General features: G+C 35.6%; 7 protein-coding genes across 7 annotated transcripts; 3 read left to right on the top strand and 4 right to left on the bottom strand.

Annotated features, from left to right (window-relative positions):
• Positions 1-3,103: 3,103 nt before the first annotated feature.
• Positions 3,104-3,868, bottom strand: LOC128725351 (gamma-glutamylcyclotransferase-like). The gene is made up of 2 exons (XM_053819092.1): positions 3,740-3,868; positions 3,104-3,673 (listed from the first exon to the last, which is right to left on the bottom strand). The coding sequence occupies exons 1-2, from the start codon at positions 3,866-3,868 to the stop codon at positions 3,227-3,229; spliced, it is 576 nt and encodes a 191-aa protein (XP_053675067.1). The 3' UTR covers positions 3,104-3,226.
• Positions 3,869-4,633: 765 nt separating this feature from the next.
• Positions 4,634-5,812, top strand: LOC128722053 (39S ribosomal protein L2, mitochondrial). The gene is made up of 2 exons (XM_053815872.1): positions 4,634-5,108; positions 5,171-5,812. The coding sequence occupies exons 1-2, from the start codon at positions 4,634-4,636 to the stop codon at positions 5,587-5,589; spliced, it is 894 nt and encodes a 297-aa protein (XP_053671847.1). The 3' UTR covers positions 5,590-5,812.
• On the bottom strand, positions 5,659-9,196 carry LOC128722052 (lon protease homolog, mitochondrial). The gene is made up of 8 exons (XM_053815871.1): positions 8,801-9,196; positions 8,456-8,720; positions 8,051-8,372; positions 7,840-7,972; positions 7,459-7,763; positions 6,976-7,398; positions 6,694-6,881; positions 5,659-6,632 (listed from the first exon to the last, which is right to left on the bottom strand). Exons 1-8 carry the CDS (start codon positions 9,194-9,196, stop codon positions 5,746-5,748), a joined length of 2,919 nt encoding a protein of 972 aa, XP_053671846.1. The 3' UTR covers positions 5,659-5,745.
• Positions 9,197-10,365: 1,169 nt separating this feature from the next.
• On the top strand, positions 10,366-16,740 carry LOC128730933 (uncharacterized). The gene is made up of 9 exons (XM_053824025.1): positions 10,366-10,594; positions 10,704-10,828; positions 10,976-11,113; positions 11,191-11,375; positions 12,652-13,017; positions 13,378-13,519; positions 13,642-14,078; positions 14,692-14,953; positions 15,069-16,740. Exons 1-9 carry the CDS (start codon positions 10,366-10,368, stop codon positions 16,209-16,211), a joined length of 3,027 nt encoding a protein of 1,008 aa, XP_053680000.1. The 3' UTR covers positions 16,212-16,740.
• A 632-nt stretch (positions 16,741-17,372) lies between these two features.
• LOC128720416 (WD repeat-containing protein 74) lies at positions 17,373-18,838 on the bottom strand. The gene is made up of 3 exons (XM_053814085.1): positions 18,715-18,838; positions 17,545-18,562; positions 17,373-17,479 (listed from the first exon to the last, which is right to left on the bottom strand). Exons 1-3 carry the CDS (start codon positions 18,800-18,802, stop codon positions 17,401-17,403), a joined length of 1,185 nt encoding a protein of 394 aa, XP_053670060.1. The 5' UTR covers positions 18,803-18,838; the 3' UTR covers positions 17,373-17,400.
• Positions 18,839-19,692: 854 nt separating this feature from the next.
• LOC128731583 (luc7-like protein 3) lies at positions 19,693-21,515 on the top strand. The gene is made up of 6 exons (XM_053824714.1): positions 19,693-19,938; positions 20,024-20,389; positions 20,459-20,664; positions 20,729-20,866; positions 20,939-21,066; positions 21,305-21,515. The coding sequence occupies exons 1-6, from the start codon at positions 19,837-19,839 to the stop codon at positions 21,349-21,351; spliced, it is 987 nt and encodes a 328-aa protein (XP_053680689.1). The 5' UTR covers positions 19,693-19,836; the 3' UTR covers positions 21,352-21,515.
• A 3,471-nt stretch (positions 21,516-24,986) lies between these two features.
• LOC128725340 (uncharacterized) lies at positions 24,987-27,180 on the bottom strand. Its single transcript, XM_053819078.1, has 2 exons — positions 26,308-27,180; positions 24,987-25,760 (listed from the first exon to the last, which is right to left on the bottom strand). Exons 1-2 carry the CDS (start codon positions 27,178-27,180, stop codon positions 24,987-24,989), a joined length of 1,647 nt encoding a protein of 548 aa, XP_053675053.1.
• Between the last annotated feature and the right edge of the window lie 714 nt (positions 27,181-27,894).

Here is a 27,894-nt window from a genome sequence, read left to right as displayed (position 1 = left end):
GATACAACTAAATGAGAAAAAAGGATATACACACCAAAAATTGAAGTACACCAGTATACGTAAAAATGACCCTTTATGTTTCCTAAAACTACGTCGACCCGAATGAAATCGGGTTTATCACCTAGTTAACAATAACATAAGTCATTTATCCTTAACATATGTCTTTTTGCTCATTACCCCGTTGCAGGTTGATCGTATATGAGACTAATGTTGGAGACATTGCCTATATATGTTTCTTAAGAACTTTACATGGTCCATCAAATACTTTTGGTAGCAAAGCCACGATACGGTGTATATGTTACCGCTGTGCACGATAAGCACGTGATGGAATGGCAGTTGAAAAGAAGAGCCTGTGTAATCTTCAGGAGACTTTGGATCCTTAAAGTAGCAGATCCCGAAACATTAACGAGGAATATAACGAGGAATGGATTTTCGAACATCACTCGCAATAGCCTTTATAAGTTCTGTGGACGGCGATACACCTCCGGTGCGAGACAGAACCCAACTAAATTACAAGGTTGAACAGGCTCTACTCTTGCTCAATACGTCCCAAGGCGTACAGACCGATAAAAATCTTCACCCTAGAACTATACGTATACGGTATACGGGGAAACTCAACCTGGGAAATGAGAGAAGCTGGATAAGCTTGAAAGAGAACGGTTAAACAGGCAGTATACGGAACGTTAAACGGCTAGGATGTGTTGACTCACCAACAAGACATGTGACGAAGCTAGGAGCAAAGCACCCTTGATACCATTACAACGAAAGAGGCCAAAATCAGACAACAACAGGACCTAACGATGGCCGACCAACGCAACGGGAACCACCACACAATTGAAAACTCGAGACATGGAACTGCTGATCCCTCACATACTCGCGAACGAATTGATGGAGCGCCCGTTTCGTAGCGATTGCATGATATTCTAGAGTGTGGTGATAAGCACGAACGGTGGATAAATCGGTTGGTGGTTCCAGCAACTTTTCAATTATGACAATAAGGACGTTTTAACGGGTAGCTGGAGAATGAGTTTAACCACTGCCCTATACCCGTCAATGACCACTGGCGTATCGTGGAGCTTGCCATCAGAAGAGTAGCGGAGCGACATGTCGGTTTTGTGACGTCTAAAGAGCGATACGAGTGGTTCGACGATAAGTGCACACGGGCACTAGCCGAGAAAAATACAGCAAGCTGACATATGCTGCAGCTGAGAACTCGTCAGAACATGGAGAATTATCTGAGGAGGCAGCTAAAGAGACCCGACTGTTTAAGGAGAAGAAACGTCTTCTGAAGAAATCAAAAGAGTGTCAGTTGGAGCGGCAATCTCAAAAACCCCAATCTAGTCCGTAATCAAGTGTTGCGATGTCAAGGGGAGCGTTCTGACGAACGAACGAGATGTCTTAACGAAGCGCAAACTGTGACCATACCATACGCATACTGTGACCATGCATGAACTGGTCGTGAAAGTCTCGGAAGAGGAACAACTACCAGAGGAGTGGAAGCTGGGCTTCATCCACCCGTTCTATAAAAACACATCATCGTGCTGAATGCTGCCTACAAAAGCTTGTCCCGAATTCTCTTCAGTGGATGCACACCACTTGCCTTAGATTTCACCGGGAGCCGGTTTTATTCGAGAAAAATTGACGACCGACCAAATCTTCACTCTAAGGCATTTCCTCCAAATGCTAAGAGCATCAATTTCCCACGCACCTGTTCATCGACTTCAAAATAGTAAACGAAAGAATAGATGAGATCGAATACCATGCAGCACAAAACTTTCTGGGAACCCTGGTGCGGTTGTTAATGCCACTATTATCGGTCTAAACGAACGCCGTGTGCTTAGGACGATCTTTGGTGGTGTATTGCAGCCCGATGGTTGGAAAAAGTGAATGCATGTTGAGCTTGCATGCTATGGCATCCTGGTGGAGGCGAAGACCGGAAGGATACGCTAGATGGAGCACGTCATAAAGATGTCGGATTTCTTCTTCTGCTTAATAAGCTTAATTACCGGTGTACGGTCGAGGCCTGCCTTGCTTAGGCTTTCTATGTTTTGTAATTTTCACATAACTGGAGTCCTGCGTTCGGGGAAGTCCCAGTCAAGATTTAAAACCAATAATACGGTGTGTTTGTGCGACACACTTCGGCAATTGAACCTAGCCGGAATCGTGCCCCACTAAAAACGTCCTCATCAGGAACCAGCGCGGCACGAGACGCAGACCAGCGCAACGAGATCGCTGGCTGGAACAGGTTGTGCAGAATATGTCACAGGTTGTCTGCTACAGAGGATGTAAGTATTATTTATATATATATATATATATGTATACATATATATATATATATATATATATATATATATATATATATATATATATATATATATATATATATATATATATATATATATATATATATATATATATATATATATATATATATATATATATATATATATATATATATATATATAAATAAATATATATATAAATATATATATATTTATATATATATATATAAATATATATATATATATATATATATATATATATATATATATATATATATATATATATATATATGTATATATATATATATATATATATATATATATATATATATATATATATATATATATATATATATATATATATATATATATATGTGTGTGTGTGTGTGTATGTATGTATATATATATGTATATATATATATATATATATATATATATATATATATATATATATATATATATATATATATATATATATAACTATTATTAATTTTAATTTACAACAATATCAATCATAATGAATTTACTTCCTCTTCTTAGTCCACTAACAGTTGAGTACGTCGAGCAGAGATGAACAGGTAACTATACTCTTTTCAGAGATCTCGAACCAGTGCTACTCGCTCTCCAATATTATCTTTTAGGTAATTGATATTGGTTTCAGAACACTACATATATTTCGACACATTTTATGAATCTGTTATGTTTTTCTTTCTGCTTTTACTTTACCATCAATTTTTGCTTTTGAAATAAATAGCTGGAAGACGAATTCAAAGGAACACGGATTGCAATAGGCAAGTTTTAATTTTTGTATTCAGGTGAGATTGATATAGGAATTGGAAGTGAAATGCAGAAGACAACTAAATAATTTCAGTTTTTTACACGCATGTTGCAAAAATTTTAGCTTTCAGGAGCTATATTTGGCATTCATGATAAAATTACAGCAATTAATGCTGCAGATCTTCAATCTGATTTTCTAATTCTAAAGCAAGCTGTGGATCTCCTGTATTACCGTTGTGTATAACTTTTTTCAATACACTAATGTAATGATCTGGAAGTCCAGTTTCCTTTGCGCCATTAATTAAAATGTTCATATATGTTTTGGAAGGTTGTCTTTCATACGGCCTACTATCAGTATCAGGCGCCAAATAACTTGGATTCTGCACAAGTTGATATACACGACAATTCATTGAAATGCCGCTGGGTAGCACTACCGGAAGAGTTAATGATTTGTACACGTTGTTGTGGACGCCTTCTTGGTAATCTAAATCTGCTAGATTGCTGTTATCAATCTCCCATATAGCACCCCATACCGCAGATCCTTCTTGTCTAACAATCGTTGCAGGAGCCCCTCGCCATCGCGCTGCATAATGGAAAAAATCTAAACTATAATCCTACAAAAAGATAATAGTAGCAATTATGTTACGACAAAATGAATAAGCCATTTTATAATAATTTACCTTTAAAAATCCATATCCCTTCCGAACTGCTGTTGGGTTTTGGATGTGAATTCGTTTCTTTAACAAATTACTTCCATAAGCGAAATAGTAAAAAGTGCCAGTAGTACCGGGCATACCACACAAACTCATAGATAAAGCACTAACACGAAAAGATTCAATTAATAGTTTTAGCAATTATGTTAAAAAATAAACATCATATAAAGTGTAAACACTCAATTTTAACACATTTACTGATGATATAAAAAGTTCCGTTAGTTGTCGATTATTAACTTACGATTCGGTTGCAAGTTTAATTTAAAGAGATTTAATAGTGAGCAACCGAGTGAAATATTGTTTTGCTATCACGACAAAGATTTACTGATCGCGAAACAATCTGCCAAATGTGTTGATACCAGGCAGTTGGATTAACGTTAGTATCACCAACTGTTTGTAATGGGCGTTTTTATAAAAACATGTTAAAATTTTACATTTTTGTATTTGAATAACGATGTATATTTATATTTTGTAGGCGATGCATTTTTTTTCTCTAAGCTTTTACAAATGATTTACACATGCAATTCCTTTTCAAGCTATTCTGAATTCAAAAGCATTCTGCAAATTTTTCTTTACGCGCAGACAGTGAGTGCCGTAACTGTTCCTGTAGTTATTATGCTCCTGTTAATTTTGTAAACGGAAAAGCATTTTGGCTTGAAGAATAATAATCTTTTTACTGGCTTATGCACATTAAGTTTTTTTTCTTATTTTTTAAAATGTGTATTTCTAATAGATTGTAGAATTTGTAATAGATTGTAGCTACTGTATTTCATAGACTGGACTAATGTCAAAAAGCATATTTGGTCAAGCTGTCAAATTCGATTATATGCATTCGATGTTTGCCAGTATAACGTAACAACAATGGCCATCTTTGCTAGTTTATTAAATCGGGTGTCCCTTTCGTTAATGGTAAAAGATGTGCGTCAAACTAGCACTAGGTTTATATCGTTGAAAAGCTTAGACATATTATTGAACAAACCTAAACCGGGATGCGGAAAATCATATCGCCGAATTGTGCACTTCCCGGATGAGTATACCGTAGAACCACTGCGTGTTACAAATCTAGCCGGCCGCGATCCGGAAACCGGACGATTAATAGCCAAAGGTATCGGTGGTGGTATCAAGCACAAGTATCACTGGATAAAATGGGTACGAGATGGGCCTAGTGAAGGGCCACCTCAGATCGAAAAGGTCATTGATGTGATTGATGACGGTTGTCGTACCGCAAAGGTGGCGTTTGTTGCCATCGGAAACGAAATGAAGTATATTCTAGCAACGGAAAATATGAAAGCGGGAGATTTACTTAAAACATCACGTTTTATCCCTCGAATACCGGGTAAATAATTAAAACAATAAATTAAGTAAAAAATAACAATAAATTTTGTAAATGTATTTTAGTACGCGCAAATGAAGGAGATGCCTATCCGCTAGGAGCTCTTCAGGTTGGTACACAAGTGCATTGTTTGGAAAGATATCCGGGGCAGCCGTGCCATTTGATTCATGCTGCTGGATCCTATGGTACAATTCTTCGTAAGTTTGGTGATCTCGTCGTTGTTCAGTTGCCTTCGAAACAAGAATTTGCGTTCCAGCAAACCTGTATGGCCACTGTAGGCCGTGTTTCGAATATCATGCACAGTAAAACACCGATCGGTTCTGCTCAAAAAAATAGAGAACTAGGCAATCGGCCACGTTCGGGACTATGGCAACGCAAGGATGGACGACATGGCCGGAAGGTACGTCGCCTACCTCCGATGCGAGTAATATCCCCTCTACCTGAAAAAGCCACAGAACCGCTAAAATTGACCCTTAAATTTTAACTGGTTCTCATCATTTGGTTGGATCGTACCCAATGCAATAAAGCACATGTAAGCTGCTAAACGTTTGTTTCGTTAATTGAACATGTGATTTAATCTAGTATTCAGGCATGGTTTTACTTTTTTACACACTTATGCACAATAGTTCTAACAATATAATTATACGTCCGAAAACACAATGCGGTAAACATCTGCATAAGTAGTAGCGAAGTGTACTTCTAGCCCTTCTGTAATAAATTTGGGTAGATCAGTAAAATCTTTCTTGTTTTCGTCTGGTAAAATGATGCAATTTACGCCACTGCGTTTTGCTGCGATTGTTTTTTCTTTTATGCCTCCCACAGGTAACACTTTTCCCATCAGCGAAATTTCCCCGGTCATTGCTACATTTTGGCGAATAGGTTTTCCCTTAGCTAATGAAAGCAACGCAGTAACAATTGTCACACCAGCACTAGGACCATCTTTCGGAGTTGCTCCCTCGGGAACATGGAGGTGTATGTGATTAGATTCTAGGAAATTGTTTGAAATATCTGTTTGTTTGATAAAGTTTCTTGCTACCGTTAATGATATCCGAGCGGATTCTTTCATAACATCTCCCAGATGACCAGTAAGTTCTAAAGATCCATCTCCGGCAGATTCCTTGTGGTCGCCACTTGTGGTATCCAGTAATTTGCGTTTAGCCGTTTCTATATACAACGCTGAACCACCCATTGCTGTCCACGCCAGACCCATAACCACTCCAGGTGGCGTTAAATCATACATTCGATCATGTGTAAAAATTGGTTTGCCTAGTAAGTCACTTAAATTCGTATCTGTAACCTCAGTAAATAAAGCCTCTTTTTGTACGATCTTGAAGGCTACTTTTCGCACTATTTTCTCTATGTGCTTTTGTAAGTTACGTACACCGGATTCTCGACAGTAGCTTTTAATTAACGAGTGCAACGCGTCATCCGTAATCGTTATGTGTTTGTCTTCCACGCCACTGTCTCGTTTGGCTTGTGGAATAAGGTACTGTTTGGCTATAGCTAGCTTTTCTTCTGCCACGTAGCCTAAGGAAAAAATACATCTTCAATAGTTTCATTAAAAGATGTATTTTAGTATGGTACTCACCCGACATATCAATCATTTCCATTCGATCACGTAATGGTTCCGGGATTGTATCAATCACGTTGGCCGTACAGATAAATAAAATTTTTGATAAATCTACCGGCACATCTAGATAGTGGTCCAAGAAATTTATATTTTGTTCTGGATCTAGCAGTTCTAGCAATGCTGAGCTGGGATCTCCTTGATATCCTCTGCAATAACATAAAAAAGCGCATTAGCGCTAACATGTGTTAAAATAGCTCTAACAACGCAACCAAATGACATATATGATAATACAATTATTACCTTCCAATTTTATCCACTTCATCAATTAAGACTAGAGGATTTTCAGTTTTTGTCTTTTTCAAACACTGTATCAACTTGCCAGGCATTGCGCCCACGTATGTTCGCCTGTGACCTTTTATTTCTGCTACATCCGTCATTCCTCCCACGCTGAATCGAAAATATTCTCTATTCAGCGCCTTCGCGATTGATCGAGCGATACTTGTTTTACCTACACCTGGCGGGCCATGGAAACACAAAATTTTACCTTGGGTTGTACCTTTTAACTGACTAACGGCAATGAATTCAAGTATTCGTTTTTTGATGTCTTCCATGCCGTAATGATCTTCGTCCAAAATTTTGCTTGCTTGATCAATATCCAAATTTTCCTCACTCATCACGCCCCATGGAAGAGTGGTCAGCCAATCCAAATAGTTTCGTGTCACACTAAAATTAAATAACATAAGCTTCATAGTTCATTGCAGACTTCTAATGGTTATTACATACTTGAACTCGGAACTATGGCTTTCGAGAAAGTTCAATTTTGTCAATTCTTCTTCAATCACGTCTGCAACGGCTTTTGGTACGACCTTATCTTTTATACGCTCACGATATTTTTCTCCAATGGCATCTTTGTCATCTTTTTCTATACCCAGTTCTTTTTTGATTACTTTGAGCTGCTCTTGCAGAATGTACTTGCGATGTTGTTGTTTTACCTTCTCTTCTACTTCACGTCCAATTTTAGCTTGGAGCTTCGAAAGCTCTAGTTCTTTTTTCAATAACGATAATGAAAGCATCAATCGTTTGGGTATCTAAAAGAAATCCGTGTGAAAAAATGACATGCATAACTTGGTGGCAAATTTTAAGCAAATATGAATAATCCCTTACATCCATTTCTTCCAATATCTCTTGTAATTCAGCAGGTTCAGCAGCTGACAATGAAGCGCCTAAATCACACAAATAAACAGGATTGTCTAAAACTCTTTGATTTTGTTGATGCAACATTTGTTGTAGGCTCTCTCTGAAAATGATGATTTTCAATCATCATTTAGATATATATATATATAAAACATATTTGTAATTCTTACTGGAATCTTACCGATATAATGGATTCATAGTGATAATATCCCGAATAGTTTTTATCACTTCCTGAGTTAGAGCTTTAACCTCTTCCGTATTTTTAAAGTTTTCATGTTTTACGTTCTCTACTTCTACCATAAGCAGCGGTTGCTGCTCACCATCATTCAACAACCTTCGCTTTGGAATCTCCTCCAACACTTCTCCATCAGTCGAATGATCATTGTTGGCGTTACGAACCTGCTTTTTCCGTAATTTATGTTTTCGTCGACGCTTTTCTGCATCTGGTTCATCTAGCGTGACGTCAATTTGCGTTTTAAAGAATGGATATTTTATGGTCATTTCTGTTCAACAGTAGGTGTGAGGATAAAAAAACAGTCGATCATGAAACGAACTGCAATCCTCATAGTTTTAAGATGCTATTTACCTTTACTAACAGTTCGGGTTTCAAGATCTTCATATAGTTGCCCAACAATTTTAATCCGTCGATGGGCTGTCACGACCAATCGTAAACGGTCGCCAAGATCTTGCATTTCTTGAATTTGTGCAAATGTTCCTATGTTGTAAACCTCTTTGGATGTTTCCATTACCTCGTTAGGGTTATCATCGTCCCTCTTCAGGAAAATACCAACGTATGGCTGATTCAGTTTCACTTTTCTTCTGATAAGGTCGATTAACATTGGGTTTGTAACCTGATTTATTCGAAAAAAAAAAACAAACAAACAAATTTTTACATGGAGCATTTGCAAATTAATAGTTACATTTTGTTTACCTCTAAAATCTTCATAAACCTTGGAAACACAGGGTTACGCTTTGTAGCAATAACAGGCAAGTGTGGCCATACTTCTGGTATCGCAACAGTGGCAGGAAGCTGGTTTGCATAATTAATAGATTCGTTTGCAGAGTCAACTGAATCAGCAGAATTGGAATCATTTTTACTGCAGAAATTTCTAAATCCCACAGGCAGTGTCATGCCGTAACATTGATTTACTAATAGCTGACGGCCGTTTTTGTTGATTCCGGTATAGCTGGTTTGAGATGCAAATGCAGATGCTGATGCAGCATACGCTCTATACTCCACATTGTTAACCTTAACGACAATCGGCCGAATGCAACGGCTGAAATGTTTTAATGGCGTTTTGGGTACGTTTCGAAGAATTTGAATCATATTTTTTAAGCAGTTTAAGTTTTACAAAGTTAAATAGAGTGAACTGGGTGATATTACATCAGATTATTTAGTCAAAACTTTGTAAGTAAGCGGTAACAAGAATGCACTGGAATTATTTGACAGCTCGAGAGTATGGGAAAAAGAAAAAGAAACAGCATTTGACAGCACTGCTGGTGTGTTGAGTTTATGAAAACACAAGATACAGTTCTGTGCATATGATTGAGTGTAACGCATGTATTCAAGTTTTTTTTGCGGTAAATATGGCTTGTGAAGAAATGTTAGTATTTCTTAAATTGAAAAGAAGAAATAAAGATATATATTCAATGGAAACATGATGTAGGAAAGTGCTCACTCAAGCCATTTACAATTGTTCGTAAGCTATTTGACGAAATACTCCTGCAACATGATATGTCAAAATTTACTATTCTACATCGCATATTCCTGCTGAAGTCCAATTGTTGACACAGGCCGCGTCGTAGTTCGATTTGACAGATTAACTTTGCTAACATCTCGTGTGGTGCAACAGAACGAACGCGAACTAGGCTTGGTGGAAAAAAAACTTAGTTTCCTTTGGTTTTGTATAGTTAATCACTAACAGAAGTGTAAACATACATAAAATGGCTTTAGTAGGAATATAATTGGGAGATAATAAATTTCCTGCTTTCATTTATCAGTTTTAATGCGTGATACCAGCATGAAGTGCAAAATATAACCTCACTTTTTGTTTGGGAGTGTTTTGGGAGTTGTTAAAACCGAACAGAAAACATCAAATAGAGTAAATGAATGACTTTTTAACAGAGCAAATAACTATCATGATAGTGTAGTAATGATTTGACTATCAACTCATATCGGTCCGATAGTGCTGCATATTGTCTATGGACCTAGTTTTCACATCCTTCTGGAAGGAAAAATCCGGCTCTATGAAAACACTAACCAGTAAGTTCATCTCGAGCGGAAGAATTGATGATAATGAATGTGCATTGATTGCGATATTTAAGCTTTACTTCTGTTCTTATTTACAGCTCTTTTAATTATGCCAATATCGTGTGGTTGGAAAATAAGTTAAACGCTGTAGCAAAAACGAAGACCAACCAGGCTAGGATCAGATAGTGGCCTAAGTTGCAGGAGTGCTGGACTCAGCGGATTGTGTTGAAAAAAAAAACAATTAAATGGCTCATGAACAAAATTTAGCACAACGCGAAAGTTTTGCCAGCGAAATGCTGCAACATCAACAGCTTAATCTGAAGCAGCAGCCTGACGGTGAAAAGATGGATGTCGCAGAAAGTATACATATGCGGGCTAGTGTAGGCGAAAAACGCAGATATAGTGAGCTGATGTGTGAAAGTGATGAAGACGATTTTGCAGGTTTTGATGAAGATGCTGCAAGCAGTGAGAATGGTAAATAGTTTTGAAATTTGAAATTATATATGTACATTATTTGTCAAAGTTATTTTTGAATCCGTAATGAGTTTTAAGTCGAACTTTTTATTTATTTGAAAAATTACAGGTATCTTAAATTCCCCACGTCCTTTGGAGTACGCATCTATTACAGCATCCGAAAATCAATTAGGAAATAAATGCACCGCTGACGACGACGATGGTATATCGGAGTTGCAAAACACTTTGAAACAGGTATATCCATCAACAATCCTTTTAACAATTTAATGTCTTAATGATTTATCTTTTGATAGCAGATTTAACTGTCGAAGATAAAGCAATCTACGATCAAATTTAAATTAATAAAATTTACTAATTTGTTTACCCCATTTGACATTTTAGGAAGACTTGGAAGTTAGCTTAACTGGCATCACAAACGAAAGCAATAAAGCTATGATGAAAAAGAAATCCAATGTGTTGATAAACACGCAAGATGATATCTATAAAATACCTTTTAAATACGGATGGAAGCGGGAACTGGTGAGTGTCAAATTTGTGTTTATCAAAATTGGCTAATTTGCAGCAAAATTAAATATATTTTGAAATGTTTGCGATAGGTTTATCGAGCGAATTTAGACGGAAACAGTAAGGATAAAGGCGAAGTCTATTATATTACACCTACAGGGAAGAAACTGCGTACCCGTAATGATATTGCGGCAATTTTACATGATGATCTTACCATCAATAACTTTACGTTTGTTAAAGAACCCGTTGGTGGAAAACCAAATGAAGAAACAATAAGGTAAATTTTGTTTATTAAATATATTTGTTTATTAAATATTAAATATTTTCGGATTTGATATACACTTTTTTTACTTTTTATTTTGGTTACTATAAATTGAGATGCATATTTGATGTACTAATCAAAATAGTTACAATGATTGGAAATTTTGAACACAAAAAAAATAGCATTTATTGTTTTGTTTAGGTGCGCAGTACAATGGTATCGGTTGTTTCACGTGCTTATCGAACGCTTGATCGGTTAGTTTAAAAAAGGTTGCCACTGGTTAGCCAAAGGGAATAGCTTCATAACTAGTTGGTACATGAGACACGGTGGGTTGCGAAGTGTTTTTATTTATCTTAGAGAAGCGATATACGTCTTGTCTTAATCAAGGTTGATGTTATTCATGTGTTCCTTTTTTACCTATGTTCATGTGCATATATTTATTATAAAAGGAATACAATCCAATACACTTTGTAGTATTGGATCTTATATAATAATTTATTATAAAAGGAATAATCCGATCCAAAACAATATTTGCGAATCATTGTGTTTTCCTGAGTTCACTACGTACTTATCTTGCACTATAACCAATTCGTGGTATTGGCATGCTGCCTAATAAATCTGAACTAGTCGCAGTAGGAGTGCTGTTCTGCCAATCACTAATATCGGCCTGTCTGTTTCTTAAACGAATTTTAGAGATTGGTCAGTCCAGTGTTTCTGATAAATATATATTGCATTGTTGTTGCTCTCATTCCATACATTCAACATATTAGTATATTCCTTTCGAACGTTATCAAGAAGGTTTTGAATTTTACATGGTTTTTATAGCAGCAACAGTATCTTTCGTGACAGATAATTTGAGTAAAGAAGTTTGCTTAGGATGTATTGTATGGCTTGTTGACTTGTACCACAGTACATTGTATATAAATGTCAACATGATGTTGTTTACTTTACTGACTGATCAATCCTTTCTTTAACTTTTGTTATCTCGGAGAGCTTTGAATCAATTATAACTATCTGGAATGAGACATATATGTCTATAGTTTAAAGAATTTAAATTGATTTTATAATAATATATTGCAGACAATCCGGGCAGTTTTTACTTTGCATTGTTCCATTTTGCTTCGATTCAGCCAAATCTATTTTTCATCATTTTAACAAAACTTGTGTTATTGAAAGATATATTTAACATACACACACGTTCACACACAAATACATACTTATTTACATATAATTATGAAATTTTTGTTGTTATGCATTATGTTAAAGTATTTTGTTTTGATTTTGTATTCAGGAGTGCCAAATCATACAGCAACGTTCCCAAACGGCCAATACCAGGCGCTACACATGCAATGCCTTTGGAAATTTCAAGTGACCTGGGTAAGCGAATTCCCAAGCCTAAAATGCCTAAAGGAGCAAGTCCACCGCCACCTTCGTCACATGGCAAAACCAGTACTCCTGGCCAAACAACTTCATCAAAAACGATGGCTATCAATCCACAAGTATCATGTAAAGCTGGCCATGTTACAAGCGGCAATGTCGGTGTTCTACCCTCTTCCGGTGGCCAACGTAACAATGTGCATGGATCTTCATCGACAACAAAGTCCAGTGAAAATTTTGGTATGCCTGCAAAGCAATCAAAATTGGGAGGAAAGCATAAGTAAGTATAGCCATATGGTTTATGTAGTAGTAAAAAATTTCACTGGGTTAAACATGTTTTATACATTCAGTGAAATGCACATTTTAAGGCTGGTAGTGTAGAAAAATCTTCCTTCTTCGTATATTCACGATGTATTGATAAATTGTTATATTTGAGTATTTGTTTCTTTATTTCGATTGATTTTATCATATTTTTTTAATTTGTTCCGGGGGATGCTGACTACTGACATTTCTCTTCTTATCTGTAATTTTAAAACTTTGTCGTGTTCTTTATCGTTGTAAATTTATGCGAATGCAAATTTTGAAAAACAATACCAAAAACTATGGAATCTCTGAATATCTCTTCAAAATCCATCACAAGCGTCGAATGCTGTACGATTCAATGTATACTAGCGATGGGGATGATTCCGCAGCTGCAGTGTATGGTATGTAACTGTATGTACCATCCGGAATGTGTAAATGCTACTACAGCAGAAGCATTAGCACGCAGATTTACTTGCAAGGTATGTGTCAAATATAGATTCATGTGGTTTATAAAGGAATGTATATACATTTCTTTCAATGCACACTATATGCCAATTGAATGATGTTCGAATAACGCTTTGTTGACTCATTGCTTTTAAAGAGCTGCATGGAGGACTCTATGACAGTGGAAATGCAACAGCATCAATCATACAAAGAGTCATTCGGAAAGTTTGCTGTGAGTGGAAATGGAAACAGTAAAAACGATACCACTAAAACTCTGTTTATATCAAACAATGAAGGATCATTGTCATCGAAATCCCTAGTAAAATCGACATCTTCCAGCAGCAAATCTTTATTAAAAGAAAATACAAAACGGAATCAACAATTAACAACAAAGCCTGCAACTGTAGCAAGTGTTCCTAACGAATCAGTTAACAGCACTAGTGGGTATGGCTATCCTACAAAGGACATTCCGCCACAAGATGTTATCGTCATTGGCAATCATGAGTATGTTGTGGTTCCGAAAGGCAAATCCACAGTTGTGAAACAAAAAAAATTTTCAAACAAATCAACAAATTCACTATCTCAAGCCCCAATGTAAGTAAAAAACTGTTAACACCAAATAAATGTGTAGAATTTGTTCGTTTCTTCACATATCATTCATTTGCATCCTAACTCATATGTTAAGGTGAGGGATGTAATTTTTATTGCATTAAATCTTTAAAATTACGGTATAGGCGAAATTTTGTGTGATAATGAAAAAAAAATTGTTGCATTTTATATGCAGCATGAAAACATAACAGACACATAGAATCTAGAAACATTTATCTTTTCACATATAAATTTAATAGAATGGTCAAAGAGCGGTTTGTCTGTCAGATTTTTTTTCTTTCTTTTTTTCGATTTCAGGACCAACCCAGATAGATTTAACTTCCGCCCAGAGATTTCCATCCACTCGACGTCATTTTAAAATTTGTTCGTTCTTATCTTTGTACATACAGGTGGATGCTCCTGATTACCCAAAAATGATATTATGCTTACTTTTGGGACTCTAAATATTTAGGTTTATTATAGTTTTGTAAACGATTTATTGTTTGATTTGTGAAGATTTAATCGGAAGAGAATTCTACACACCCCAAAATATTTTATTTGTGTTAATTGGTTAAATGATATGTTAAACATGTGTTTATTGTTTGTTTTTCCGATACAGCAAAATCGCAGACGATTCACGGAAGCTTAGTAACAATGCTACAAATAGCGGTTCTAACAGTGGTAAACTAACAAATTATGCCAACGACCGATTGTCGACTGACGATATGTTGCGGATGGCCACGTGTGTGGGAAGTAACAAAAATGATTCCAGTGCAAAGACGGGGCATATCAATTCCAGTCGAGATCCCTCCAATTTCTTGTCAGATGTCTCAGCGGGATATACTTGTTTGATGCTGACTTTTGACTATCTGAAAGTACAAGTAAGTGTTGTATTATTATTTAATTAGCTGTTACACTTTTTGCTCCTATGGGGGCGATGCCGTTGGATTATTCTGATAATGCTTTTATCTGTTTTATATCATCTTTCGCGAGTAGGAACTGCTTCGAGCTTGTAGTGTGTGTCGGATGTGGAATCATTTGGGAAATCATCCTCGTTTCTGGAAAACAGTACGAATGAAAAACTCCTACATTAGCGATTGGACAGGAATGATGGCAAAACTGCATAAGAATGGAACGAAGCATCTTGATCTACGGAAAGTGTTAAATGTTGGCAGTAATGATGAGATATGGCAAAGTTTTGCAGATCACATTGCCCAAGCAGAGCAAATAGAAATAATTGATCTATGCCGATGCTCTTCGGCAGTAGTTGGAAACCTATTGCGATCGAACCCAAATCTTCGGGTGGTAAATGCATTAGCTATAAACAATGACCCCATCGATTTTGTGAACTTTGAACATGGTGTTCATCTGGAGGAATTACGACTTAAATCAGCTGCTGCTATTTCTTTGAATGGCGATATGCATCAATTGGCAGCTTTGCGTAATCTTAGGCATCTCTCATTAACATCCATCAGTAAGCTAGGAGGGACTTCAATTGAAGCTCTAGGATCCTTGAATCTATTACAGTCACTTGAATTAGGCGAGTGTACCGAAATGGGCTTGAATTTGGCAGAAATTTTGCCAAAGCTAACAAGATTGAAAAGATTGAGATTGGAAAAAGGTCAAGAGAATTTTGATATGTTTGCAATTTTGTCTGGCGTATCGAGAATGGAAAGCCTAACACAGTTGGAACTGATCAATTGTGATGTAAAATTAGGTTTCGATAAGCACCTTGCTATTTGCACAAATATTAGAAAACTTTTGCTTATCCCGACTTACGTGTCACAGTCTGCTGCCACGAATCGAATGGTTTTAAAAGGTATTATTAAGCTTCATCAAACATTGCACATGGTTGTCTGGGCCGTAACAGTTGAATTGTTACGTGTTACAGAGTTATACATTGATACAAATGTAGTAGAAGAAACGGGAGGTAGCATACCAATTTTAAAACCTGTGCCAGGCATTGACGAATCAGGCAACACGTCTGTTTCACAACCTGATTTGCCAGATGAGGTAGAAATCGTTCCTTTGAAAAAAGTTCAATCAATACTAGAACGCAAAGTACCCAATACAAAGTTGCAGATTCTTAAAATACCTTTTGTTAATACCTGGAAACAAACCATGTTAGATATAGTATGATTTTTTTTGTTTATTTTCTTTTGATGAGTATGGCTTGTATCTGCTCATATGTAAATAATGCGATGAATAAATCATAAAAATTACCGTAATAATATTGCGTTCATTTTCGATAATTACTAAACTTTTCGAAGTAGTTAAGAAAAGCATGTTTTTTTCAGTATGTAGATAGCATTTTTATGAAATATACGTTTATTGAAAACATTCAGAAACCATAGCTTCGTTTATTCATCATAGTTAAAGTTCAAAGCGACGTACTAGACAACATAAAAAAACAAATGTAAAGCCCTTGTTTGATCAACAATGTTGAAAATTTAGCAATAAATATGTGTCTGTAAAAAGCAATGTTTTATCGGTACAAGAAGCTTAAGAAGAGCAAAGAATTTAAAATAGTAGTAGGATACATAAAGAATTGATAGAATAAGAAATAGTTGATAAAAGAAGTACGTTAAAATAATGAACTATGAAACATCTCGTAGAATTGTCGAAAACTTGAAAGAAATTATATTGCTTGATCGTTTATTCTAGCCATCTGTCTAATGTAAGCTATTTAACAGCCGTGTGTAGAGGGCTTGTATGCAACAATCCGAAATTTTGGTGTACGACCAATAAAGTGCAGTAAAAGCTCAAATTTAGCAGACAAATTGTTTTGCATGCAATTTAGTATTGCATTGGGGCAAATGTGTATTTTTTCACGCGTTTTGTTTCTAATTAATTCATATTTGTTTATTTCGTTGCCTTGACACCTTCTCTTGCGTCTACTATGAACTACACTTGAAAATGATTTAAGATTAATAAAATAATAGTTTGTACAAGCAGTAGCAATGGCAAGCAAAATTATTGTAATGAAGGTACCATATTTATCATTTATATCTGATTGCGTATATCAACGCTACACCTCAATTCTTATTCCTTGATAACCATTTTTTACTCACGAAAATCGTTCGTCATATACTGCAATCAAAAATAGGTGGCATACATACTGAATCGTGTTGAAAAATGACACGATGAGAGTAAAAAACAAAAACTTCAAATGAATTTAAAAAAATTGAGTCAATATAAGACTAGTTTTTGAAATTTATCACATGCGAGTCACGGATGATAAATTTCACTTAAAAAACAAATTTGAATGTCTATTTTATTTTTATTTCAATAATTTCGAATGCTTAATTTTATTTGTGGTTCATAACTATCATTTTTTTTGTTTACTCGATCTGATGATAGGGCTCTCCAACGTTGATTTTCGTTTGTTTGCTTTGGAAACGGACTCCCTGAAACAAGATTTTTGTGAATAAATATATACAATTTGCTACTTTTGACTATTTCCAATACTTACTTGACTGTTTGCATTTTGGAGAATATGGCATCGTATTCTGCATCAGAATCACCATCGTTTTCAACTATTTGTATTTCATCATCGATGTTCATCATATTTGTGTTTTCTGAAGGCTTCGAATTTTTCTCGTTACAAAGTGTTCCCAATACTTGTGTTGGTTTGGATTTTACGTAACATCGGTATTGCAAAGCTGTTTGATGAGCATGATGTACTCGCACGTATCTGTCAAGGCAACCGGTGAACAAATGGTTACCCGTTTTATCCACTCGAATTGAAGTAACAGTCCCAGTAAATCCTTTATAAACATGAATATGCTTTTTCATTTTTCGTATGTCAAAAGCTCTAGCTCCAAATGTTGTCGTTCCTACATAAAGGTAGTTATCATGAGCAGTCATGCACGAGAATGCAAGTTGGTCATCAGGATCTGATGAAGTGAAATCTTGCACCGGTCGCCTCTGCGGTCCTCTCGCATCGTAAAGACGAACGTAACCATGACGCGAACATGACGCAATAAGATTTCGATTAGCAAATACCACATCGTTGTCCCAGACTTGTTGTTCTAATTCGAGAACTTTTCTTACGTTTTTTGCCTCGAAAATCACTTTTTGCGTTTCAAGATCCCAAAGTTTTATAATTTGTTTCAATTGTTTACCACCTGTAACCATACGCGTTTCATCTTCCGCACATAGTCTTAAACGAAAGAGGTTTTCACCGGTACTAAATTCAATTGGCGAGGGATACTTAATGATGCGCACCTTTCCATTGGCACATCCCACTACAATACAATCATTGCTACGTCCGAGACCAACAACTTCATCATTCCCAGCTTCGAAGTTTGATAAACTATCTTCCTCGTAACAGTTAAAAACTTTCACGCAGCGATTTGCCCGTCCAATCAGAATCTCTGTTTGATCACTATTACTAAATTCCATGCATGTGATCTTCGATGTTTTGCTCAGCGATTCTATAGTTTGCAAATTATGTTGCTGATACGGATTATCTTCATACAAGTTGATTCCTGCAAAATATGCATATAAATATTAGAGCGTGTATCAAGTTAGTATGTTGTAATAAGGATTGTTGTAACGCCTTCAATTGTTGATATCACAACGATCACATTGCAGATTACACTTGAAAGATCATTGAAGAACTTATGAATACTTTGCTTACTTTTAAATGAACCTGTATGCGTTCCAACATATATAATATGTTTTTCTGTGTATGATGGACACTTTGAATTTACGGAAGCAAACTTCATTTTCTACGTGACGACGAATTACAGAAATGATTATATCGCAAATTGTAAACTGCAGGGAAATATTACAAAACAAAGCGTGGTCGTCAATAAGAATGAATTGTGCCGTCATTAGTGTCATTACCGAGCTGCACATAAAAAAACACATGGAGTATTGATTTCTCTCGCGGTCATGCTGGGGACTCTTGTGTCTCTTAATAATAACATCTTTTTTTTTCATAATTTAATAGACTTTTCATAATTTAATAAACTGAGAGTATGAATGAGAGAATACATGATTGTACCATAAACACAACAAAAGTACAAATAAAAATTACGTAGAAGTAGGCGTTCATCAAATTGAATATTTTAAAATAATACTTTTTTGCAGTTTTTTCTCTGATCAACACAAGTAATTTTTCCAAAAAAAAAAATCAGTTCATTATTCAGATTCCCCTAATGTTAAACTGTGTACTGTCTAATGTTTTCTATTTGAAAACTTGTTTTAAGAACCTTGGGCTTGGTCCGTCAAACAAAGTGAACAAGTGCGTCGATAATGGTGTGTAGAATGTGTGAAGTAAGATAAATGATTCTTTTGCGAATAATAAATGTTCAAACGAAGACGAATCATAAATGTTTTTTTATATTAATTTTTAGACCAATTCGTGAACATTTAAATGCATTGTTTCAATGTGTTGTATAGTAAGAGCTGTAGTGACAACTTCTACAATTATTGTTTTTTGTGTGTTTAATTACAGTTTTGGAAGAAATTGCATTTGTTTCACGAAATGGTTTACAAATAGTTTATTACTGTGCTTTGCGATATTGTCAAACAATCAAATAGCTTCTTCATGAACTTAATCCTAACACGGATGTATATCTTCTTAAATCAAGAAAAGAAAAAATATCAAAGGGTTGGTGCAACTTTTAGAAAATATTGAACTTGCTAGCGGTGAACAGTGTTGACGATACGGCAGGCTCCGGTTGCCACGCTTGTAGAGGTTATCCAATCTGTTTGTGCCTTGAAGGATCAGATTCTGCCTTCAACGTAATTCAACATGGTTGATGTAGCACGACAATTACTTGACGAACTGATGGGAAGGAACCGTAATTTAGATCCTTCGGTTTCAGCAAGGGCTGTGTCATGGTCTGACGACGAGGTAAAACATCTGGCAACTGGCGATATGATGATGGCTTCTGGAACATTTGGAATAACTCATTCCTTATTTTGCATCAACTTTACAGTTTTGCCCATATTTCTTGGTAAAATTTTGTCCGCACGATCTTTTTGTTAACACTCGTGCCGATTTAGGCCAGTGCACAAAACTACATGACGATGAAGCGAAACGGATGTTCGACGACGCAAAGCATTGTCGCAAAAAAAATCAATACGAAGAGGATTTTTTGCGCTTTTGTACCAACATGATTAATGAAGTGGATCGCAAAATAGTGAAAGGTAAGCAAAGACTTTTACTCATGAATAGCAAAACGGAAGGAACGAAGTCTGTTCCGAAACAGCAGGAGCAATTGAATTCCTTGACTGAAAGGATCAACAAGTTAGTATGCGAAGTAGAGGAAGCTGGCACTAGAGGAAATGTTGAACAAGCACAGGTATTGTAAACAAATAATTTATACGATGTATACTTCATTGTTTGATCATTCTGATTATTGGTTTTTAAGAAATTGATGGAACAATGTGATCAACTAAAAGAAGAAAAAGAAACTTTGTTAAAACAGGGCGAATCAAATGGATGGTCCGTAACTGCAGAAATCGCGGCATCACAAGAAAAACAAATGGAAGTTTGTGAAGTATGTGGAGCTTTCCTTATTGTTGGAGATGCACAGCAAAGGATTGATGATCATTTAACTGGAAAACAGCATCTTGGGTAGCACATTACATGAAATCATTACCCATTACCCATCAAATTTAACAGTAGATTCTTCTAATAGGTATTCCAAATTGCGAAAAGCAGTAGATGAAATGTATGAAGCTAGGAGAAAAAATTCAATAAATCTTGATGAACGTCGTGTAAGAGATGATGATCGACGCAGAAGAGATAATACAAAACGAGAAGACCTTAAAACACGGTAGGATATCCAAAATCAAAATTTTGAAGTATTTTCACGTCAAGTTCGACAAAATGACGCTATTTTCAACAGTGAACGGGATGATCGTCATAATAAACGTGAAGACAGGGATCATCGTAATCGTTATCGTCGTGATTATCGAGATCATAAAGATCGCAACGATCGTCATGATATTCGCCAGCGAGATCGTCATAGACGCGGTAAGAAAACGTATAGTTAAAGTAACTAAAAACAATCTATACATATAATATATATATATATATATATATATATATATATATATATATATATATATATATATATATATATATATATATATATATATATATATATATATATATATATATATATATATATATATATATATATATATATATATATATATATAATCTAACAAACAATAATCTTGCGTATTATTGCTGATTTTCTTCTTTCAAGACCGTCATGATCGAGATCGGGATCGCAGCCGCAGCCGTAGCTATTAGACGTTAGCAATATTTCTTCAGCTTATGTCAAGCAATTGGCTTTGGAGCACGTGCGTCTGGCTATGCAATTCTGTCAACAATTTCTTTTTGCTGCATATGAGGTATCCCTACTATGATTAGAAACAAAATTTAAAAAAAAAACATCTAAATAAGCACAATGCAGAAAAACGATATTTATCGAAGAAAAATCATCTATTACTGAAGGTAAGCATTTACATCAAGTGCAGTATAACATTTATTAATGTTTTATTTTTTTTCTTGTGAGTTATTGGTATGTTGTACTTTATTACACATACAATGCAATTTGCGAAACGTTTTTGTCACAAAATTATTTACTAGTAGATAACCTGATGATTAAAAAGGATAACAATTTAGTATGTATTGTTTTATAAATGGAAATAACTAATGGAGTAATGTAAATGTAAACAATTTCTCAGTTCATTGAATTGAAACGGAATTCATACACATTTTTTATGGCCTGTAGATGATTTTAAAAGGTTATCGTTCAATGCGGAGTAATATTTTTTCCATTGCCGTTTTGAAGCACATTTTCATACTAATGTTTGACCAATGATCAATTATTTGGATCTGTGAATAGATTGCGTCTCCTGAAAACCGAAGCCTCGTTTTGTTAGCCGGAGCTGTTGTAGAAAAAATGGTCGATACGAAATAATAGTATCGCAACAAGCACTGAGATGGTGCAATGGATAAATCAATATGCTTATTATAGTTTCGGTATGTCCTATTATTCGTCGTTGGACTATCCGTTTACGATCATCATTACTTCGTCATCAATCGTGGATTGATGCCTCGATTCTAGACACACAATTCCGAAAAGATACTTTTTCTACAAAATACGATACGATCCCTTAACCTATTTACTCTGCTTAACTTAATAGTACATTAGAGCGTATTTGTATTATCAACACATCCACATGCTAGAAATATCATCTATGTATTGTGCAGTTTATCTTATGAAACGATTGGTTACGATATCACATCCAGCAACATACTGACGAGGTAAATGGTACTCGTTTGTTTATTTCTTCAAAGTGAATGTTCTGGAAATCTATGAATGTGTACACCCTTTATGCTTCTTCGTTATGCAGGATAAACAACGAGACAATACAAACAAACAAAACAGTATCAGTAGTCCCATTGCATTGTGTTAACATTGTGTAATCGAAAAATGCAAGCACTGTACTGTATGTTTGGTGGATCGAGGCAAATTAATGGAGGTAATTTTTCTGTAAAAGAAGGTGTAGATGATGCAAACACAGACTATTCACAGCATTGTGCTTTAAAATCTTCCTGCTGGCGTACCCATTGAAGGTAATTGGACTATTTTATACGCTGTTCTCCATTTGTATAATAATTGTATTACAGAATGAATGACCTGAATGTAGAAAATAACTGCCAAGTGGATGATTGCATTATTATTTGTTTAAACTATTTGTATATCTTAAGTCAATTTATTTGTATATGTTCGTGCAGAAAGTGATTGCTTTTCTCCAATACTGTTACATTGGTTTGTCGAACTGCTGCTGCAAACAATACTTTCTGTAATTTTGGAAATCATGCAATATGCGATATAGAGACAATGCTTCTTCGTCGATCGTATGTCCGGCTGACCAATGTTACATCAACAGAATTGTGGCCAATATCCTGCCTACAGTATTTACAAGAGCACAAGCGCAACTCAACCATTCAGATTATCCTCGAGATCGAGATTGAACTGCTTTTCTCAGTTCGTCATTTGTATAAAAAAATCAAAAAATGTTCTAATGGAGGTATTTATTCACATAGTATGTACATTAAGTATTTTTATTTTCTTATTTACAGCGAATTTATTCTCTAAGATGCTTTTATTTATGAACAAATAATATTCTACTACTAATTAGACATACTTTTAAACACATTTAATCATGAGAAATGTGAATAGTGCAACAATGCAAAACAGTAGACATGATTATTAAATATCTCGTAATACTTGCTAAATGATCGATATTCAAGGACATGCTATGATAAAAATGTGTTCAAAAGTATTTAATTTCATAGTCGTATCCGATGTACGCAATATGGTTTTGCGCCGCATCTTTTCTAATATTTATAAAAAAATTATCATTCTATTTTTTCTTCTTTCGATGTACTTTCAGTTGGACTTATATTGCTCCAAAATCTGTTCGAAATTTTGTCATGCAATGCATCTACACAACCAAATGAACGTTTTGGAAAAGTGGGAGGCTTATAAGGAATGGTGTGCTGTGAGAAATATCGGCAGGTAGCGTGATTTGTTAATATAATTGTTCAGCAGGTAGCGTGACTTTATCAGCAAGAAATGCAAAATACCAACTCAATCATTCAAGCAGTTTGAGCCAATCATCAAAATAAAATGGTTAAATACATATTTGGCGGAGAGATTGAAAAGCTTAGAAACAAATGTGGAGATATTAATTTCTTGTATACTAGAATGATGATGGTGTAGTGCGGGAATCAGCCGAATAAATGGTCAAGTTTCATATTTCGAAGATTTTTTTTGAAAAAGGAGATTCTCTTCAATACGATATCCTTTCAGACTTGCTTGGGCATGTTTTTTCCTCTACCAAAAAAAAAAAAAATACACAAAATATTGTCTTTTTAAAAATCGATGTATAGAAAAATATTACCATATTTTGAACATTTTGATTGGATTGTATAATGTTTCAATATTCATAACCGAAAACAAATGTTTTAAATTTTCTGTTTTGACATGATAATAATGAAACACTTAATTTATTTGATGCAAATTTGATTAATATCAGAAACGTGAATGATCACTAATGCGGTTTATGATGATTTCGTAGTAAAAAATCACAAAATGTTACATTTTCTGCACCCTGTCTTTGAACAAATTCTATGCAAATACAACGGTATTAGCATGTTTTAAAGTCACTTAAGATCTTTGGCATATGTGTAACTTATGTAATGGTTTGCTTAACGGATTGTTTGTTTTTGTTGTCCAAAGATAGCATAATTGCTTTTCTTTGGACAACTTCGTGTATATCGGGGATATTATATATCAGTATGAATGTATTTGGCTAGGCATGGGCTACATTAAAGATGGCGTTCAACAACATATGATATATGATGCAAATAGTATGCCCTGCTTTTGCAACCCATGTTTGCAAAGATTCAATCTTTCTCTTGCAACTAGATTATTCGTAAGACAAAAGCGTGAAGGTCTAAAAGCAATTACATCTTTAGAGAGTGAAAGAAGATGAGGACATTTTAATTTTATTGCGCATCGAACCTTCAATTATGAGTAAATAAAATTGATTCCACCTTATATTCGACTATATTCTTTTTATTTAAACATTTCCTATTCTTAAAAAATATCACAGCAAAATGAAAAAACGATTGTTGGTAACTTTACAATTTTATTGATACTGTATTTATAAAATTAAAGTAGAAAGATGATTTTTGCTCTGGTCGCAGATTAGAGGCGATCATTTATACCACTCTCACATCTTGACAATGCATACAATCCAAAAATTAAACGTAAGACTTTGTGAGATGGAATGGAAGACGCGTGTCTCGGTAGCTTACAAGTAGATTAAAATATGTTAGACAACGTTTCATTTATTGCTTCTTCCATTTTATTTTATTCCAGCATTGCAAAGATTTTGCATCGAATATGCTTTCAATCGTTTTTGCGGTACATTTTTTCTATTTATAATCGTTTTTAAAACTTTTGATTTTCCTTCTACTGCACATGTGCTCAGATCGGCCGAGTTGGTGTCATGTCTAGTTAAATTGTTGGTATTTGAACGGAATATTCCCCGGGAAATATTAAGCTGCAAAGGAACGTTTCGGTACGGAGGAGGTGAAGATAGTACATGTGCTGCCTCAGCGCACGACACTTTTTCGTCCAGTTTTACGTCCACAGAGCGTTGCTGAAAAGTGATTCGTTCAGGCGACTTTTCAATAGTGTTTCCCAAATCATCTTCATCCTCACGATCTGTGTCGTTGGTTTTTTCCTCGTTTGGAATGTCTGTTTTTCTTCGATGTTCAAGTGTTCGCTGGCGACTGCTATAAAAGCTTTCATTAGGCCAGGATCTATGTAAATGATCTGTATTATAGTGTGATAATTGTAGCTCGTGGCATACATGATGAGGTGTAACATCGGCTAGTGTACCACACCCAGCATTAAGCATCGTAGACTCTAATTCGGTTTTCAAAATATCCAAAACCTCCTCAACACCTCGTTGACCATCGACAGCTAGGCCATATATAGCTGCACGACCGATGAACACCATACGCGCACCAAGCGCTAGAGCCTTGAACACGTCCGTACCTTGACTTACACCGCTGTCTAGCATGACCTCTAAGCGAGTTCCAACGGCGCTAACAATTTCCGGCAATACGTCAATCTGCATGGGGACAAAACAGAGTTCCAAATGAATGACATTATTAAATATACCATTATTAAATATATATATATATATATATATATATATATATATATATATATATATATATATATATATATATATATATATATATATATATATGTATATATATATATATATATATATATATATATATATATATATATATATATATATATATATATATATATCTCCCAATTTTTTAGACTAAGTTGGGACTAAGTAAGGTCACATAATAAAGAATGCCATTTTTGAATTCGTTCGTTTTACAGTACTCATCTCACCCACGATATCCTGTTTCGGTACGAGAAAACGCAGAAACATAAATTGTATACTGAAATCTTCCATGTTGCCATGGTTTTAAGGGCTTTAATTTATCTTCGAAGTTTTACCAGTTTACGTGCAAAACATAAAACAAACCAATACCAAACGGCATTTGAAACCCATTTAGAATGGGTGAAATTTGTAATAAAAAATTGGCTTATACATCAGAGACCATGATTGTCTATGAAGCTTAACCGATACTTACTGCGGCTGGGGCACAATCAAGTTGGCGGCCTCCACTATTGGATACGATCAAACCATGCACACCGATTTCGGCAGCAACTATGGCATCCGACCGATTTAAAATACCCTTGACAATCACAGGCAGCGTCGTGATGCTCATTAGCCATCGTACGGCTTCCCATCCGAGGCTTGGATCGAGCTGACTGCGTACATAATCGAGTACGTTAGCAGAGCATGAATTGGCCTTATCGGTACCATTTGTATTAGTTCCTTTCGGTATGAAATTGGCGCAGGTCACTCTTGCAGGCAATGTCAAAGGATTTCTTCGCTCAGCGCGGTTTAATCCTGGTGCAGGTGTGTCCACACAAACCACTAGCGCTCGATACCTGGCTTTTTCAGCACGCCTTACAAGGCACTCTGTTAGCTCCCGATCTTTAAAGATGTACAATTGGAACCATTTTGGTGCACGTGGAACGGCTTCTGCTAGCTCCTCGATCGATACACTCGAAAGAACGCTTAAGACGAATGGAACACCAAAGGTTCTTGCAGCCGATGCCATTGCTTTTTCGCCTTCTGAACATGCAACTCGCTGCAAAGCGATAGGTGCTATTCCGATTGGCATCCGGAAGTTTATTCCAAAGGATGTCACAGCCAAGGACCTACTACCGCCAATACGTTGCAAGCAACGAGGTCGGATAAGCAATCGATCAAAAGCATTCCGATTATTTGTCACAGTTTGTCCGCTTCCTGCTTCACCGCGGCAATAATCCAGGACAGTGCGATCAACCGTCTCGACCAATCGCTGTTCGTAGTCGGCAACAGAGGCCAGCTGGCAGCGAAGCACCTCTGTATGCGCAGGCGATCGCTTCGCCCGAAAAAGTTGATCCAATAACATTAGTGCACTACTGTTATACTGTTAGAATTGCTGCTGTATTTTATGTGGTGACTCGTGACGAACGAGGATGTTTACGTTTCGACGTCCAGCAAACTACTAACATATTTATCAATTGTTCTTAATGTTTCAAGTTTCTAGCAGAACGAAAACAAAACGCTAAGTGGGGAGCAATTATCGTGAACGGCCGAACCGCCAAGAAAATGTAGCCCAGATTTTACATGAATGGGCAGCTTCATACGGCACGCTATTGCAGCAAATCGTTATATACTTTAACGAAATATTTATGTTTGTAGATTAAATAATAATTAAAATCTCAAATGTACATAAGTGAATTATGATAAGATTACCGCGTCATGGAAAATAATTTCAAATACCAATTGTTACTTATACGTCGATTGATATTCAATGAATTTATTTCATCAATTATTTAAAAGTATAGATTGGATATGTTGCATTGCAAATAAAGACTAACATATTATGGTTACATTTGATTGCATAGACAAATAAATTGTTGATTATAACTATGACCTAGTTTTTCGAGTTGCAACAGCCTTCCAATCAGAGAGGTGTTTAATTAGACAAGTTCAAGACCATGTTCGCGTACTGCATCAGTGATTGCATCGAATACATTGCATTGTTCAGTAATGCGAAACGTTTTCAGTTTTTTATTAGTTTGCTCACTACCATGAAGCTATTGGACGAATGACTAACCTG

Source organism: Anopheles nili, chromosome 2, assembly GCF_943737925.1.
Source record: "Anopheles nili chromosome 2, idAnoNiliSN_F5_01, whole genome shotgun sequence".
Taxonomy (NCBI): Eukaryota; Metazoa; Arthropoda; class Insecta; order Diptera; family Culicidae; genus Anopheles; species Anopheles nili.
Note: the sequence above shows the minus strand (reverse complement) of the source record. Positions and strands in the feature narration are given on the sequence as shown.

Excerpts from the sequence above, each read along its gene's own strand:
- LOC128725351 (XM_053819092.1), bottom strand. The coding sequence starts at position 3,868 with ATGAGTTTGTGTGGTATGCCCGGTACTACTGGCACTTTTTACTATTTC. Across the intron at positions 3,674-3,739 it reads AGGGATATGGATTTTTAAAG|GATTATAGTTTAGATTTTTT; the intron begins GTAAATTATTAT and ends ATCTTTTTGTAG.
- LOC128731583 (XM_053824714.1), top strand. The coding sequence starts at position 19,837 with ATGGTTGATGTAGCACGACAATTACTTGACGAACTGATGGGAAGGAAC. Across the intron at positions 20,665-20,728 it reads ACTGGAAAACAGCATCTTGG|GTATTCCAAATTGCGAAAAG; the intron begins GTAGCACATTAC and ends TTCTTCTAATAG. Across the intron at positions 21,067-21,304 it reads GCGAGATCGTCATAGACGCG|ACCGTCATGATCGAGATCGG; the intron begins GTAAGAAAACGT and ends TCTTCTTTCAAG.
- LOC128722052 (XM_053815871.1), bottom strand. The coding sequence starts at position 9,196 with ATGATTCAAATTCTTCGAAACGTACCCAAAACGCCATTAAAACATTTC. Across the intron at positions 7,764-7,839 it reads AGATATTGGAAGAAATGGAT|ATACCCAAACGATTGATGCT; the intron begins GTAAGGGATTAT and ends GATTTCTTTTAG. Across the intron at positions 6,633-6,693 it reads GGAAATGATTGATATGTCGG|GCTACGTGGCAGAAGAAAAG; the intron begins GTGAGTACCATA and ends TTTTTTCCTTAG.
- LOC128725340 (XM_053819078.1), bottom strand. The coding sequence starts at position 27,180 with ATGTTATTGGATCAACTTTTTCGGGCGAAGCGATCGCCTGCGCATACA. Across the intron at positions 25,761-26,307 it reads TTGATTGTGCCCCAGCCGCA|ATTGACGTATTGCCGGAAAT; the intron begins GTAAGTATCGGT and ends GTCCCCATGCAG.
- LOC128720416 (XM_053814085.1), bottom strand. The coding sequence starts at position 18,802 with ATGAAGTTTGCTTCCGTAAATTCAAAGTGTCCATCATACACAGAAAAA. Across the intron at positions 18,563-18,714 it reads GCATACAGGTTCATTTAAAA|GAATCAACTTGTATGAAGAT; the intron begins GTAAGCAAAGTA and ends CATATTTTGCAG. Across the intron at positions 17,480-17,544 it reads TCCAAAATGCAAACAGTCAA|GGAGTCCGTTTCCAAAGCAA; the intron begins GTAAGTATTGGA and ends ATCTTGTTTCAG.
- LOC128730933 (XM_053824025.1), top strand. The coding sequence starts at position 10,366 with ATGGCTCATGAACAAAATTTAGCACAACGCGAAAGTTTTGCCAGCGAA. Across the intron at positions 14,079-14,691 it reads TCACTATCTCAAGCCCCAAT|CAAAATCGCAGACGATTCAC; the intron begins GTAAGTAAAAAA and ends TTTCCGATACAG. Across the intron at positions 14,954-15,068 it reads TTGACTATCTGAAAGTACAA|GAACTGCTTCGAGCTTGTAG; the intron begins GTAAGTGTTGTA and ends TTTCGCGAGTAG.
- LOC128722053 (XM_053815872.1), top strand. The coding sequence starts at position 4,634 with ATGGCCATCTTTGCTAGTTTATTAAATCGGGTGTCCCTTTCGTTAATG. Across the intron at positions 5,109-5,170 it reads TTTTATCCCTCGAATACCGG|TACGCGCAAATGAAGGAGAT; the intron begins GTAAATAATTAA and ends AATGTATTTTAG.